At 38.2% G+C, this 15,327-nt stretch overlaps 1 protein-coding gene across 2 annotated transcripts in view; it reads right to left on the bottom strand.

Annotated features, from left to right (window-relative positions):
• The window catches only part of PTCH1 (patched 1), a 72,351-nt gene that overhangs the window by 26,720 nt on the left and 30,304 nt on the right, over positions 1–15,327 (bottom strand). For both annotated transcript variants that reach the window (XM_050913489.1, XM_050913488.1), the window contains exons 4-12: positions 14,203–14,272; positions 13,999–14,090; positions 12,350–12,548; positions 11,593–11,714; positions 10,137–10,284; positions 9,215–9,346; positions 8,758–8,913; positions 8,034–8,132; positions 6,579–6,704 (exon numbers count right to left, since the gene is read on the bottom strand). In XM_050913489.1, the coding sequence (XP_050769446.1) occupies positions 6,579–6,704; positions 8,034–8,132; positions 8,758–8,913; positions 9,215–9,346; positions 10,137–10,284; positions 11,593–11,714; positions 12,350–12,548; positions 13,999–14,090; positions 14,203–14,272 (1,144 nt within the window). The remainder of the gene's footprint in view (positions 1–6,578; positions 6,705–8,033; positions 8,133–8,757; positions 8,914–9,214; positions 9,347–10,136; positions 10,285–11,592; positions 11,715–12,349; positions 12,549–13,998; positions 14,091–14,202; positions 14,273–15,327) is intronic.

The following is a 15,327-nucleotide window of genomic DNA, read 5'->3' as shown; positions in this document are numbered from 1 at the left end:
TTAAAGGATCTGAAGTAATTTAAGCATCACAATAACATTAAAGCACATTATTAAATCAGAAATGAAATAAAGGTTTAAGTAAATTTTAACAAAACTTCTATTTAGTAAAATATTATGCACTTGATGTACTTACTTAAAAGTCTAGCCAAAAGAGCAACATTTTGGCTTATCAGGGATTATTTTTAAAGGAGACTCAAAATTAATCCAACACCACACAGTAAATCTACATATTAATATGCTTGTGTCTAACAGAACTTGATTAATGAGCCAGTCTACCAAAATGAGTCTTAAATTGGAACAAGAATACTTGGTTTAATTTGTAAAGCGAACATTACGTAATGAAAAAAACCAACCTCCCCGCCCACTCCCTTTCAAACCGTACTTCAAACCCTTTCCCACACAGAGATTCCCAGAGAATCTCCATAAACATATGTGGTGCAGCATTTACCATTATTATTAATAGCATTTATTTGTAATGCAGAATTGTTAGGAGCACTAGTCATCACAAAGGGAAAGCCTTGGCACAGATGGGACTGGAAGATAGTTACAAGAGTAGGAGAGACACTGGGAAAAAAAATGGTTGAGCCATCAACAGGTGAAAAAAAAAACCCTTGAAATCCTTATATTTTACCCATCAGATAAGCAGTAGCCATCTCAATAGTAACCCTGTTTCATGTTAAGGAAATCACATAAACTATCAAGTGCCTCCACCTGTAACTTCTGAAGTAACGGCTGCTTGGGTTAACACAGTCATAAAAAAGAACAAAAGTTGGGCTACAAAAAATGAAGTCACTAACCTCATATAAATAGGCTCTCCTTTTTCCAAAATAAACAAATGGCTACTTTTGATGTTGAAAAATCAGGCCTCAAAACTAGCAGCTCAAAAGATGTGATATCCAAAATCCATGTTTTAAAAATTCTCGACTTACGTGTTGAATAAATAATATAAATTGCCCAAATAATGCAATTTTTATTTTTGTGTCTCTTCATCTGTGAAAATCGAAGTACTAAAACACTGAATGATTTTTAGGGTTTTGAAGCTGTCAAAGTATAATAAAAACACTAGATCCTGTTTTTACTTTTCTGAGAATGACTTAATCAACTAGTTACATAAATATTTTCTAGTCATTTCAATCATAAATATATTGTATACAAAAGTGTTTTTTATTGGTGTTTCTCTTTTGTTGTCTCCAGCCTGCCTGAAGTAAGATTTTGGTCCTGCTGGTTGTCTGTAGACATAAGTACTAAAACAAAATTTACCTAGTACTTAAAGCCAAATTAGTATTTAGCCATCTTTGAGAGAAAAGAGCCAATGATTATTTCATGATTTATAAATATCCACACAAAAAGGTATGTAAGGTCATAGCCAAGACTTTAAAATTAAGTGATTTCCTTTTGATCCTCTCTAGAATTAATTGAATCTGTCAGAAAAACAAATGGCTGCTGTTGCAAGCAAGGTGTTTGCTGGACCTAGTTCATACAACTGCTTTCTTTATTGCTGCTAAACCAGAGAAGGTTGAATCACCCACATAACATGAATAATTAGTTGTGTCTAACCAAGATCTTCTATCAAGGATCAGCTAAGATTTATTGAGATTTGAAAAAACAGCTGAGGCTTGACTCCATAATTCTTACTCCTCCCAGCATGGCTGAAAAACTAACAGAAGTCCTCTGTTCCTGCTCCATAAACTGCAAATACTTCATGCCTTATCAGTTCCCTTTGTAGGCCCCAACACCCTTGAATCTCAGATGCTGCCAAACCTGAAAACTAATACTTAAGTGTATGGTAGAGATACCATTAAAGTTAGTTATATTCACATTTGATTTTTTAAGCAGCATCAAAACTAATTCAACAACACACAGTAAAGCTGCCTATTAACATGGCATCTCTTTTTAGAACAACTAGATTAGCATTGTGCTACCCCAGTGTTGATGTACTAACCCTGCAAGTAAAATATTTTTAAACAATCCTCTCTGTTCTGATTTGTAGTTAAATAGTTTCCTAGAGCTTAACACCACAGTTCCTATATATTGCACAGTCTCTCCCTCACCCACCTCCCCAGCATGTCAAGGATGTAACAATCCTTAGTTTCACAACTAAATACAGAAAATACTGTTCTTTTATCAATTCTAATTTGTTGTCCCATCAAAAAACACCTTGTGACTTGATAAGGAGAGGGAAGAAAGAACTGCTGAGGGGTGACTCAATCTCTGACCTGATGCATCAGCCACCGCTTCCCCTCCCAATACCATTTAGACATCTGGTGGCTGGGAATGGGAACATATGAGAAACGTGATCATGGCAATACCTGCAATCTGTAACAATTACATTGCTTGGAAAAGCACCAACAAAAAACTGTGGTAGCAGAGCTTCCAGACTACAGGCAATCTGTTAGCAGCACCCAAACTGAGAGCATGCTTAGGATTTTTGGGGACAGGGCATCTTCTCTCTCCCTCTCAGAGATGAATGGTCAAATGGGAGAGGAAAGGGCCTCAGACCTTTTCCTTGAGAAATCAATAAAGGTAAGATTAGCCCTAGAAGGGATAAAATGGGGCCTACTCAAGGGTGTAAAATGAAGGCATTCAGTGAAATGAGATCAGAGAGTAGTAAAAAAATTCCATTAATCAGAAAAAAATGTCGGTCACTGCCTGAGAAACATGCTCCGCTTTTTGCATCTTTTCATAATGCATAGCCTAAAAATATTATTGCTGCTGCAACTGTTAACGGAGACAGAAGAATGGCAGTCTGTGCTGGAGGCAGCAAGGGAGACGTGAGCCAGGCTGGTAGGCTGGGGCCCCACGGAAGGTATGTGCTGCTATGTGCCATTCCTGGCGGCCCACCCAAGGAGAACGGGGTGTGCTGTATAGCCAGAGGTGATGAACAGACGAGGAGGTCTGTCAGGGAAACTTCCACCCTACTGCTGCCTATCTGCAACTCCCTCCTGACAGCGTACAGACTTGGATCCCCCCCCTTGTCCCCCCCTTCCCCTTAGGCTTTAATTTTGCTTGTTAAATTCTCGTGTCAGGAGCAGGGAAAGGTAAATGATGTGGGTAAAAGGAGGGGGACAAACCACTTCAGCAGAGTAAGATAATTGAATGAGCTTAAAAACTTACGTTCTTTCTCTCCACAAACCCACCACCACCACCTGGTAATGCACTTTTACATTTAGGAAAAAAACTTGTCATTCTTACGGTGAGGGAAAAAGTTACTGCTAAGACTTATTGGGAAAAGTTCCACCCCTGCTCATTAGTGAATCCACACTGCTCCCGGGCTGTTAGGGGAGGAAGTTTCTGGTGTAGGCAAGAAGACTTAGATGAATTTTTGTGAAGCCGTACCTTTTCTTGCCTGGGCAGAATTTATTCCATAACAGTGTCTGAATAGCCTATCTGAGGAAAGAATTCAGCCCAGCGGTAGTTACACTCTGCCTTGCCTTCCTTCATTTACACTCAAAACAAAGGGCTATGTTTAAGACGTTCCTACTGCAAACTTCAAAAACTTTTAGTGGATTTCTCTGCTAACCTCCTCCTCTGCCACAGTTTTAAGAAATGAAACACATCTGAAAACTCAAGACCTACTCCTTCAAAGTTCTGAGCACTCTTACAGGTGATTCGTGTGACTGAGTATTTGGGACATGTTCAGCATCTGAAAGCCCTAAAACTGCTTAAATAAGGGGCTAATAACATCCACAAATGACAAAAAATTTTAATGGTCAAAAAGCTAAAACAGTCCCTATCTGCATAATGGAATTAATTCTAAAAATCTCACTTTCAAAAGGACTGATTTCCATTTTTTAAAACCTGGCAAGAGTTAACCCTAGCAAACTCCTAAGACAGCATCAGACTTGCAGCGTTTGAGTTCCATAAAGTAAATGAACCACTCAGAGGTATCAATGAACTGCTTTAGCTGGCAGAACAGAACAGAAGCTGAGAAAGAAGAAAGCATTGATATGCAAAATGTGAGTTTCTAACTAAAAGTTGGGCTTGCAGATGCAGGAAACCATTTATTCTCCCTCAGCAGCTGGGTTATTTTACAGATACTGGGCCTCAAAAGTTATGGAGACTTTGACAATTATCTTGCAATGTCTTAAAAAAAGTGAATGAAGAGCAAAACGAGGTCAAGAGCAATCCTTTTTTTAAGCCCATCTGTTAAAAATTCACTATCTAGATGAGAAGAAGGCAGCATCTGTGAAAAGTGAATGCAGTATTTCATTGCTTTCTAAGTCTTGCTAGGAAGCTATCAAAGACAGCAAGGACTTCTTGTTTAAACAAGCCTGAGTAAGAGGGAGAGGGAGGAAGAAGACTGTAAATAAAGAAATCCATATATAAATACAGACCACCCACCAAAAACTGCCATGGTTATCTGATTCTGAATGCTGTGATTAACGTATCACCTGATTTTGATTTTACCTGGTGTAGCTAGGCAAAGCAAGTAATAGATGTTCCTTTCTAACAACAAAGGATGTTATTTTAGTGGTTCCTAACTTACATACATATCAGTTATATATATATTGCTCTAGAATCAATAAATCCTCATTACAGGTCTCCAGCTGCCCTTTTTTTTTGCACGTTTTCCATCTCTTATACACATATAAGGGGTTACTATGTGCAAGCAAAGACAAATTACAGATGTATGTGAGAAAAGATTGAGCAACTCAAACATTAATTTCTGGACACCCAAATGTTCCTACACATAGATTCCATATTAATCATTGCCTTAAAAAGGACTTTGATTGTGATGTTTTTATTCTGAATAATATCAACATGTTCATACATGAATATGTTGAAATCTCACTGGAAACTTTTTATTTGTAATTTTGCTATGCGGACTACGTTTTCTGAATTTTCAGTGACTCAGTCTACAGCACGGCAGCAGGCAAAAATAAAAGACTTTAGGAAAGGTATATTTAAATTATACTCAGATTACAGTAACAATTACAGCTGTTGTCTCCACATATGTTCCAAAGGCAACCTGTCATGTTCTGATGTGAAGACCGAGAACAGAGAAAGGCTGAGCAAAATTTGATCAGATAAGAAAGAATTAATTTTGGTGGCTCCCACCAAACAGCTTAGCAGTGTGATTAGGACAAAATGGCCCATCTCTGTTGAGTACTTCTTATGAGACGCATTTAGGCTGAAGTAGCTTCTGTAAAGCACAGGTACTATTTGTAGTAACAAAGCCTTCTCTAATTCCTAGTGAAGATCTCCAGTAACCTGTTTGTTAGCTGCTTAAGGTACATGTTGAATGTTTGAAATTGGGCCACAGATTTAGGAGACATAAGTAACTTCTTCCAATAGAAGAAGTGTTACACTTCCAAAAATATTTCACACACTGACACCGGTCTTTGCCATAAAATAAAACAATTCACTGTCACGTCACTTGTAAGAAGAGACATCTAGGTTTTGGCAAATCAGCAGAGCTAAATACTGCTAACCATTCAGGACTAAGGATCTACTTTTAGTTGCCACAGGCATCTGCTAAACAACGCAGAAAACCAATGAGGCCTTTACTTTCTCTATTATTCACTACCAAATTGCCTATTGAGAAGGAAATGGTAAACAAATTATTAATGCTTATTGGTAACGTAACTGCAATCACAAACAGTTTACCGTTTTACAGCTTAATGCAGGCATACTTAAATCTCTGAAAACAGCAATAATTGCCACATGTATTATGAAAAATTGCAGCCCTTGCTTCCTCTGTGTAGCCAAGGGCTCAAGGAGAATGAAAAATGATTGGAGAACCAGGCTACAGCAGAAGAAAAGTAACTACTGAAAAAGTACAGTTTGCCTGCTCTGCACCAAGGTCAGACAGTGCTATAAATTGCTTGTGTCAGGGAAGAAACTCGCAAAGCTTTCTTCAAAGAGCCCTTGCTTTTAGAAGAAAGCTTTCTCCAGCATCCTTAATATTTTATATTCCTGAAGGTATATTATCACAAACAAATATAAGAAGACAAAGAGAGAAAGGGAGAGCGAGCGATACATGGTTCAGCACATAAAATTCACATTTTCTCTCAAAGCAGTTGGAACGTAAAATTCTTGAAGTTTTCTCCAAGTTTGCTAAAACTACATTAGGAGTAAGGCAGTACAAACTGCTGCATTAATAATTAATACGGCAAATGCATATTGGCTGCTGTCATTGCACTTTGGTTATAGTTTTTAAAAGCAGCAAATGGGACAAACGTGAATGAAAGGATTAAATTCCTACTGAGGAATGCTACAGTACACACTACTGTACAGTCTACTCCTCTTGACTTAAGAATGCAAATCTTTCTGGAGATTTGTTTCTGCTTAGTTGAATACATCTTGGTTTTTGCACTCAACCCAGCTCTGATGGGGCAGGGTATTCTTTCACCTGCTAACAGGATGCAAGAGACTCCAGGCATGAGAAATGGGAGGAGCAGAATCAAGGGCAGACAGCAGTTGTTATTACCCAGATCTATGGTAAACCGTGATCACGTACTGGTTCAGTGAACTGCAGCAGCACTGAACACAGACTTTAACGCTACCACTAACAGGTATCATTGGCCTTCTATGATGGGACCATGCATAACAGCTAACAAAATAGCGTATAAACTTACTTGGAGTGAAAATGCTCGTAAAGCAGGAATAGGGATTAAGGCAGCCATAAAGAAAGCAGTAACATTGCTGATAGATGTAAGGGCTACACTTGCTCCTGTTCGCTTCAAACATTCACCTGTTCTGTCCTGCAAAACAAATGACGTTCTTAAAAGTCAAGTGAATAAGGTGATGTCCTGCAAATGAAGGGGTCATCCTACAGATATAACACAGTAACAGTGAAAAATGATTACAATGAAATTCTGAATACAAGTGTGCATTTGAGAATATGTGAGAGTACACAATATACTAAGTATACTGTTCAGGAGAAAAGCAGATGACACATGAAGTGCTCATGGTTTTTGAGGGTAGAAAACATTATCAAAGCTGATTCTAGCTTCAGAACACAAAACTAAATGGGTACTGACATTATATCAAATACATCTGTAATTAAGTAGGATGTATTTTCTACCAGTGGAGTCACTTGGTGTTCTCATTTTTCAGACAAAATAAGCATGTATTAACAGCATAGAGGCGTAACATAAGCTACACATCTTGAGGAAGTATGTAACAAACCAAAAAAACAACCCAAAATCCAGGGACCGCACACAAAAAATGCAGAGAAATCAAGATTAACACATGACCCCTTCCCAACCCAACAGGCTATTTTGAAGCATATGGAGGTTATAGTAGAGCGAGGTTGTAGTGCCTGCATGCCAGACCTGCTGGAAAGAGCACATGGAAGACATTGGTTGTACAAACCAGAATGGGCAAATATACATTGCTTTTAAATGGTTTGTATTTTGGATATGAAACTTTGGCCTGAGGGTAAAAAGGTCAATAAAAGGAAAGGATCATTAAAGTGACGACACCTTAGATTTCATAACATTAATACATTATGCTTTGAAATGTCATGGTCAGTCACAAACATCAGGAAAGAAAAACAGAGAAAAATATACAAAATAACTCAAATTTAAGGCCATAACAAATAAGTAAAGGTAACAGTTGATACAAATAAAAAGAAGTGTTTGTTTTCTAAGCTGTCCTCCTTTTCTTTCTTTTCACTTTAACTTTTTTGTGTTCTATCATTAAAAGCATTCTATCATTTAATTGTCAGACTCGTATTTGAGTTTGTTCCTAAATTTACATCGACCTTCACTGAAATTTTTGGCAGGATTTGTATTATGTAAATTAGCCTTTATAAGACAGGTATAAATTAAAATGTCAAGACAAAATAAATCTAAGACTATTTAAAAAAAAAGAAAAAAAGAATGTGAACATTCTAAAACATTCTAGGATCACACATATTGCCATCATTTCCTATTTTGACAGAAATATGAATTTCCAGACCCTAGGAAAAGCTATTGAAAAAAAAACTGGGGTTTTTTAATCATTACTTATTAATTCTGGATACAGTTATCTTTTCCTATATGAAGCCTTTTCTCTTATCTTCCCCCAAATCCCCATTTTGTCATTACCTCGAATGGAATTCTCTTATTCTGCCCTGTTTCGCTAAATGCATGTGCCAGAAGGAAAACATCATCTACACCAACTCCAAGAGCAAGAAAAGGCAAAACCTTGGGGGAGAAACGAAACAAACAAAAACCAAGAAGGTTGTTTTATGATCTGCCATGCAGCTAGCCATTAAATGGCTAATTAAAGCAACTTTTACATTACACTGTACACAAATCCAAGGGTAAAACGAAAATCAAAAGGATGCAATACAGCTATTAACTTTTATTCTGGAATACTGCTGAGGAACTTGCAGTATACAATTTACAGGTACTAAATCTCACCAAAAGTTATTCAAGTTTTGGGTAGACAAGGAATACCTCATAATAATTCAAGTTATATTCAAAATATTTTCAGAATTTAAACATCCTGATATACTCAGATGTAAAGACAAAACTGCAGCTTCTTATGTACAACTGGATGCCTCCACTCGTATTGGGACACAGAAAAACTGAATAACCCAGAATCTAGTAATTATATAAACTACATGATACCTGCCTTTTTCTTTAATAACATTTGGCAGCATGATCACTTAATTTCTCACAGCATAAGCTATGAGATAGGAGAAAGGCACAAGTAAAATCTAGAGCCAAAATACTTTTGCAGCTTTTTTCCCCTCAAAGATTCAGTTGTGTTCATTTACTAACAGAGTACTTGTAATTTAACAGCAGACTTGTGTCTCCTAAATACCTGAGTTGTGGCAGCATTAAAGGAAATTCCAATCAATGAGCACAGGCCCAGTCCTGCAGCCACTGAGAGTGCAACCAACAAGACTCCTGCCAGCCCCACGGCACCCTGCGACTTGGCACAGTCCCACCGCAGCATTGTTAAACAGGCGTAGGCAAGCTAAAGCAAGGGGGGGAAGAAGGAGTTGGGGGGGAGAAAAGCAATATATTAGAATGGATCCTTTTCTAAGAGCTCTTTCTCCCCACCCAAAATACACATCCTTAGAAACATTTTTAAACAGAATAGACACATCACGTGTTACACAGAGAAACAGGTGACAAGCCTGAGGCAAAAGTTTAAAAACTGTAGTTTTTATTTTAAATATGCCTGAAATGTTCTGGACTACTGACTGGTAACAATAAAGCGGATATTTAGGCCCTACTCTACTATCACAGAAAATGAAATAAATTTATTTTATTACCATTAGTAAGTAGCCACTAGCTACTCTGATAACACTGACATCAGAAAATGACTTTAGGATGTCATCCAGGGTGGTCGTTGTAAAGGAGAGCACCTTCTGAGTAGAGTTTTGTGCAACACTTTGATGAACAACCTATGAAAAAAAAAAAAATTTGGTGTGAAAGAAAAAAATTCTTTACCATCTTCTACAGCACACATTGAAATAAACTACTTCAGCCATAAAGTTCCTGTGAAAGCCCACACCCTACACAGAGGTTATGCTGATGCTACACAAACGTGTTTGGTAATTATTTCTTGCAAGCTACTGATTATCAGACAAGAATTTGCATCCTTCAGGAAAGGCTACTGCATTCCCAGCCCATTCCAAACATTTAACTTGAATCCTCTTCCCATAACTCCACTGTGGATTTGCTGCAGTACGAGTTTTGCCTTTAACCCAAGGCCAGCGATCTCTTCGGGGTGCTCCTCTTTCCCCCTGCCTGGCCATTTGTAGAGGTCAGAAGCAGCGCAGCAGAGGTCAGAGCTTGGGACACAGAGGCCAGGCACTGTCACATAGCCTCCCCACCCAGGCTGCCGCTGGGAGAGCAGCCCATGGCTGGCTAATGTTTTCCAGACACCTTTAGAATAACCAAGCCAACCAAAAGCTTTTAAATTGCAGCTAGTTCTTTGGTTCCGTCTCAGCCCCAGCGAAGCAAAAATGTCCCAGACAGCAAAGAGCAAAACCTCATGGCTTCTCATACATGAATAACCAAGCAGCTTCTTAATTGGGGGTGGGGGGTGGAATCAGCTTAAAAACTGGGAGGCAATGACTCAGTTCTGGCTTAAGCATCCTTCTTGAAGAAATACTGTAAAAAGCCGTGACAGAAGGCAGTGGATCTTAGCAGGACTTTATAGTACGGTATCTAGGTTATTTTCAATTTTACCTCAACATACATCCTCTGCCAGGCTTCCAGAATTGCTGCTGCCTTATCCTCGTTCCAGTTGATATGTGAAACATATTCATACCCCTTGAAGTGCTCATACATTTGCTTAGGAGTCATTAACTGAAACATGGTTTGCAAAGCCTGGGCACTGTGACATGGAGAGAAGGGAGAGGAGGAAGAGGCATAAAATGAGCATTTTCAGGAAATTATTTTCATGGCCTCAAGTCCCAAATGAGACCCTAACAGGAGCTTGCATGAGTTCTTGATTTTGTAGGGTACATGTTTGTATTAAAATTGAACAGAGTGTAATTATTCTACTGTGTATCTGGTGCAGCTGTACTGGTCTATGCAGTACTGAGGCTAAATCTGGTTTCACTGAAGTTAATGAGAGTTTTGCCATTATTTTCAATAGGATCAGTTTCAGGAGCAAAGAATGTAACCCTACAAATCAGTTATAAAGATCATGATTGATAGACAGATTACTGTGAGGATGCCACAGGAACAGTTATTTCTAGGAGATCTTGTAAATGCTGTTGGCAATTTGTCATTTGAAGACCTTGGTCTTTTTCATCCTTTGGAGGGAAATGCCAGATTACACTCCTGATGCCTGACAAGCTGCGAGGAGTACACGATGGCAATAACTATCCATCCTGAATTTCCACAGTATGCAACTGTATCCAACAATTTTAGAAGCTTAAGGAACTATTTTATTTTTCATTAAAAATATATTCTTTGGCTACTTGTTGAAAGACTTATCAATGTTTAGTGTGAATGTAAAAAAGGTCAAAATAAATATTAAAAGTTCTAATAAAAGTTCTCTGTATTAAATATGGAAGAATTATGCTTCACTTAGTTTAGTACGGCCTACATTTTTCAGAACAGTTCTATTCCACAGGTTTTTTCCCCCACTGAAGTCCAGTGTTCCATGACTTCTTCAAGAAGTCTGAAACACAGGGGTTTGTTTTATCACTGAAAACTGTATTCAAGATGTAAGGACATAAAAATAGACTTTTCTCTATATTGATCCTGAACAAAAAGTTCAGTGGAGATTTTTGAATTCTGAGAGAAGTCAAATGAGTGAGCACATTATCCAAATTATTTTTTTCCCCTTTTTCCTGGATCGTATTTCAAAACAGGATCAAAGTTGTTCAGTGCTTTAAACACTGTTCAATGCTTTATACATACGTTCTAAACAACAAAGTTGCCAGGAAAAAGCTTTCTTTCTGAGCGACGTACACTACCATTCTGAGATTAGAAGTAGGAAGCAATGATGCCTCCTAAATTTGAACAACTGTCTAATTACTCTTTTAAATTCTGTTCCCGAGGCATGTCCTCCTGAACTGATATTCATAATACACATGAAGGGCAGTAGATTTTGCATGATCCTCCCCCTATGCCCCAAAAACCAAACTCTAACAAAGAAAAACTTCGAAATTTTCTTTAAACATTTGTTTACCTGACAAGTTTACCAGAACTGTTCTTGACTGTACCACCTATAATCAACTCCTCCTGCCAATGCATATATTTTCTTGACAGTCCATAGCATCCACCACTCAAAACAAGGGCTACATCAAGAGGCTAGAAAAAGTTATAAAGAAGCAATTAATCAGTTTCATAACTTTAGACAAACTCATACTCTAATTCAACACCCAGTGTACTAGAATAACAGATATTAAAGATAATCTAGGAGGTCTACAAAGAGAAATGCATTCAACAAATGAAGCTGAACAGATCAGCCGGATACTTGTTGACCAGACGGCAATTCCTCCAAAGCCTGATGTGATTGATAAAGGGATATATAAAATTGGGGCCTGTGACTTAAAATTCTTCACAAAAATCAACAAAGCTGGCACTACTTGAAGGAAGGCTTTGCTGCATGGTCTGAGTGTATAGTGGCAGCTGTATTCCAGCAGTGGCTATGTCTGTCTGAGGCATCAGGTTTGCTGAAATCCCACATCACTGCATTGCCACACCCAGCCAGTAGCTGACAACTGTAGTCTCACTCTAAATATGCAGGATTAAGCATTGCATCACAGAATAAGGGGAAGTTCGTGACTGTGGGCTAACAGCATATAACAGGAACAGAAAAATGACATCACTCAAGAATATGAACTATATATTGTAAGAAAATGGTACCTTCTTCTCTCCTCTCTGACCTCCTCCCTCACCCTGGCCTCCCTTGAAAAGATAAGCCCAAGGACAAGCAAACTTACTTTGGTGGAATTTTTATTGGGAGCTGTGATTGGGCAATCAGGATCAGCAGGATTCAAGCAGGGTCGATCCATATAACCATGACCAACCTCTGCTTTATTCAGCATTTCTTCCCAGCTCTCCACTTGGTAGTTTATTTTCTTTAACTCTTCCAAGAATTCTAAAGGGTCAAAGTTGATCCACTGCAAAGGAGGCTTCCCTCTGCAAGAGAAACCAGGATAAAATGACACACACAAAAAAGACAAAAGAAGTACTGAAACAAACATACTTTTAGAATTCATATTTGCACAAATAATTGAGTTATTTTCTGTTACAAGTTACAACCTTTTCTGGTAAGGCTGTTTCATAAAATGTAAGGCATGTTTTAATTAGATTTGTTTATGTATTTTTCTTGCAGCCCAGTTGTAATTTTAACAAAAATACCCAGCTCTTACAAAGTTAGTGTATAAAACGGAATATTCACAGGTTAAAAATACTTCCATTTACAAGCAAAGCAAAACAAATCATCAAGCTCCTAAATAACAAAAAAGCAGCCAACTGCTGCTTCAAAGAATTAGGGGGGGAGGGGAGAGGGAAAGAAGAGAGGGGGCTGAGGAAAGAAAGCCTTTCTCATAGTATCAGATTACTTCTTGCTGGTCTAATAATCATCTTGCAAATGTAATCAATCAATATAGCTGATCTTTGTTTATCTATAACAATACTGCACTCCTTCAAATGCCCTGGCAGCTTGACTATCAACCATCAAGCTTTCCTGCTACTATGGCTGTCACCACTATCACTGTCACGTTTCCCACCCCCCACTTCTGAATTTGTGATGTTGACAGACTAGAAAGGCTTTTGGCTGCCTTATTCTGTGGTTCAAACCACACTGTATCTGCTTAACCAGGCTTAAGTCATTATTCCGAATCTCCCAACCAGAAAACACAAACCCCCTTATTTCCCCATCTAAAACTGTACACTAAAGGTTAGGAGATGGCCATTGCAAATTGCTTTTACAGGGACATGCAAACCAGGACAGAAACAATAACTCAAATGCTAACTCTTGCATAATTAACAGAAAATGCCTGCACAGATTAACAATTAACTCTTTAAAGGATTCAGGGCATATAATATCACACTTGTAAACTGTGAGAAACCACCCATAAAAGATACTATATGGTTTCTTTAATGATCTCATAAGCAAAGGATTTGTTCTTTATTCCTTAGGAAGACTTGCGATTTAACCCAAGACATTTTCTTAGGAATAAAATTCCCAGCTAATCAATGCTTTTGTATTTTATAGGGGGAAAAAAAACCAAACCAAAAAAACAAACGAGAAACAAGTTTATTTCTGGGGGGGGGGGGGGGGGGAGAAGGCATAAAATTCTTAAAGCTTGAATTCAGAACTGACATTTTATTTTGCATGCTAGCAGAACAGGAAAAATAACATAGGATTTAACCTGATGCCTACAAATCATCTCTTAGAAACAGGAAAATCTTTGTTCAATGAAAAACAAATCCATGTATATTTTCTGTAGAGACACTATACTTTACCTTTTATTTTCCTGTTAAACCAGAATCTGAATAAACAACAGGAATGCAACTGAAAAATCATACACAGTTATACAATGAAAATCAGTCAGACCGGGAAGTTATTAAAAAACATGCTTACAATAGATAGGCAGTTCCTGACTGTAGCTTTGCTCCCTCCCAGAAGCAGTCCAAAGGAGTGATAATTAAGCAAGGATAAAGATATTCTATGATCTGTCAAAATCAGAAAGGGGAAAAACACAGTTATACTAGAATATAATCAAAGCAGCACAAGCTGAATCATGAGAATACACAAATCTTACAACTAAATGCCTGCTACACATACCTGGTCCATGTAACCTGCTTCTGTGATGAGTTCTCCTGATTTATAACACAAATGTTCCAATTTCCACTGTCTGTAAGAAATATAAAGAACAAATATTTTTTTCTTGCACAATTACTGAAAAGTTATTGTTAAAATGTAACACATTTAAAATTGCAACTCATATACACATATTGGCCTCAAGCAGCAAATCATTGAGAAAGGCAAATATTATTCAGCATAGATATACTACACCTCACAAAAAAAGCAAAGGCCTTTCTTTTTGTAGTTACAGACTAGATATTTGTTTCAGTTATTCTCACATTCTCTGTAAAACTCATTAAAAATAATGGAGCTGCTTTTGGATGTACAGGCTAGTCAACACATGCTAAAGGGACAGAAATCGATCTTCGTATAAATGAGACTGCTTGTGACTTAAGATATCACTCAGTGACACAAGTGAGAGAGAAGCCAGCTCCAGCTCAGAGGACTAGAATATTCCCAGCTGACCCACACATGCAGGAGAAGAGAAACCATTAGGATTTCTGCCTTCCTTTTTCAGCTATGTTACAACTTCCACTGCCGTGACTTCTAACACCTTAGACAAGGCAGGAGCTGGGTAAAAGATAATTGGAGCCTCGGCATTAGTTCATTGAGGCATCAGGTGGATGTGCTGAAAAGATATGCTGAAAGACAGAGGGCTTCATGCCTCGCAGGCAGCACCCCTAGGCACATGATCATGTAAGCAGTAACCCTGGAGGAACCACTTTTCAGGGAGACATCTCCCTGGCCCAAAGCTGGTACCTTCCTAAGGTGCACCTTTATTATTTTTTTGTTGGAGAACACACAACTCCCAGCCTTCAGTATGTGCACACAGACACTCGAAAGGCCAACTCTATTATGTCTATGTTATTAAACAGCTATTATTCCACCCACTGCCATTTCTCACACATCTGCATTTCTCTTCATATCCAAACCATTGGAAGGAGAGTAACCCCTGTGCTGCCATTCACAGTCGTTATGTACCTCATGATGGTGTCAGCGAGTGAATTCAACTCCAATATGGAAGGATTTTCAATGCTAGGAATCCCATCCATAAGGTCCTATGTTTAAGAGCACAGACATCACTCCTTTACCAAGAAACGCTGG

This window comes from Gymnogyps californianus, chromosome Z (genome assembly GCF_018139145.2).
Source record: "Gymnogyps californianus isolate 813 chromosome Z, ASM1813914v2, whole genome shotgun sequence".
Classification (NCBI taxonomy): domain Eukaryota; kingdom Metazoa; phylum Chordata; class Aves; order Accipitriformes; family Cathartidae; genus Gymnogyps; species Gymnogyps californianus.
The sequence above is the reverse complement of the archived record's forward strand: the minus strand, read 5'-3'. Positions and strand labels throughout refer to the sequence as shown.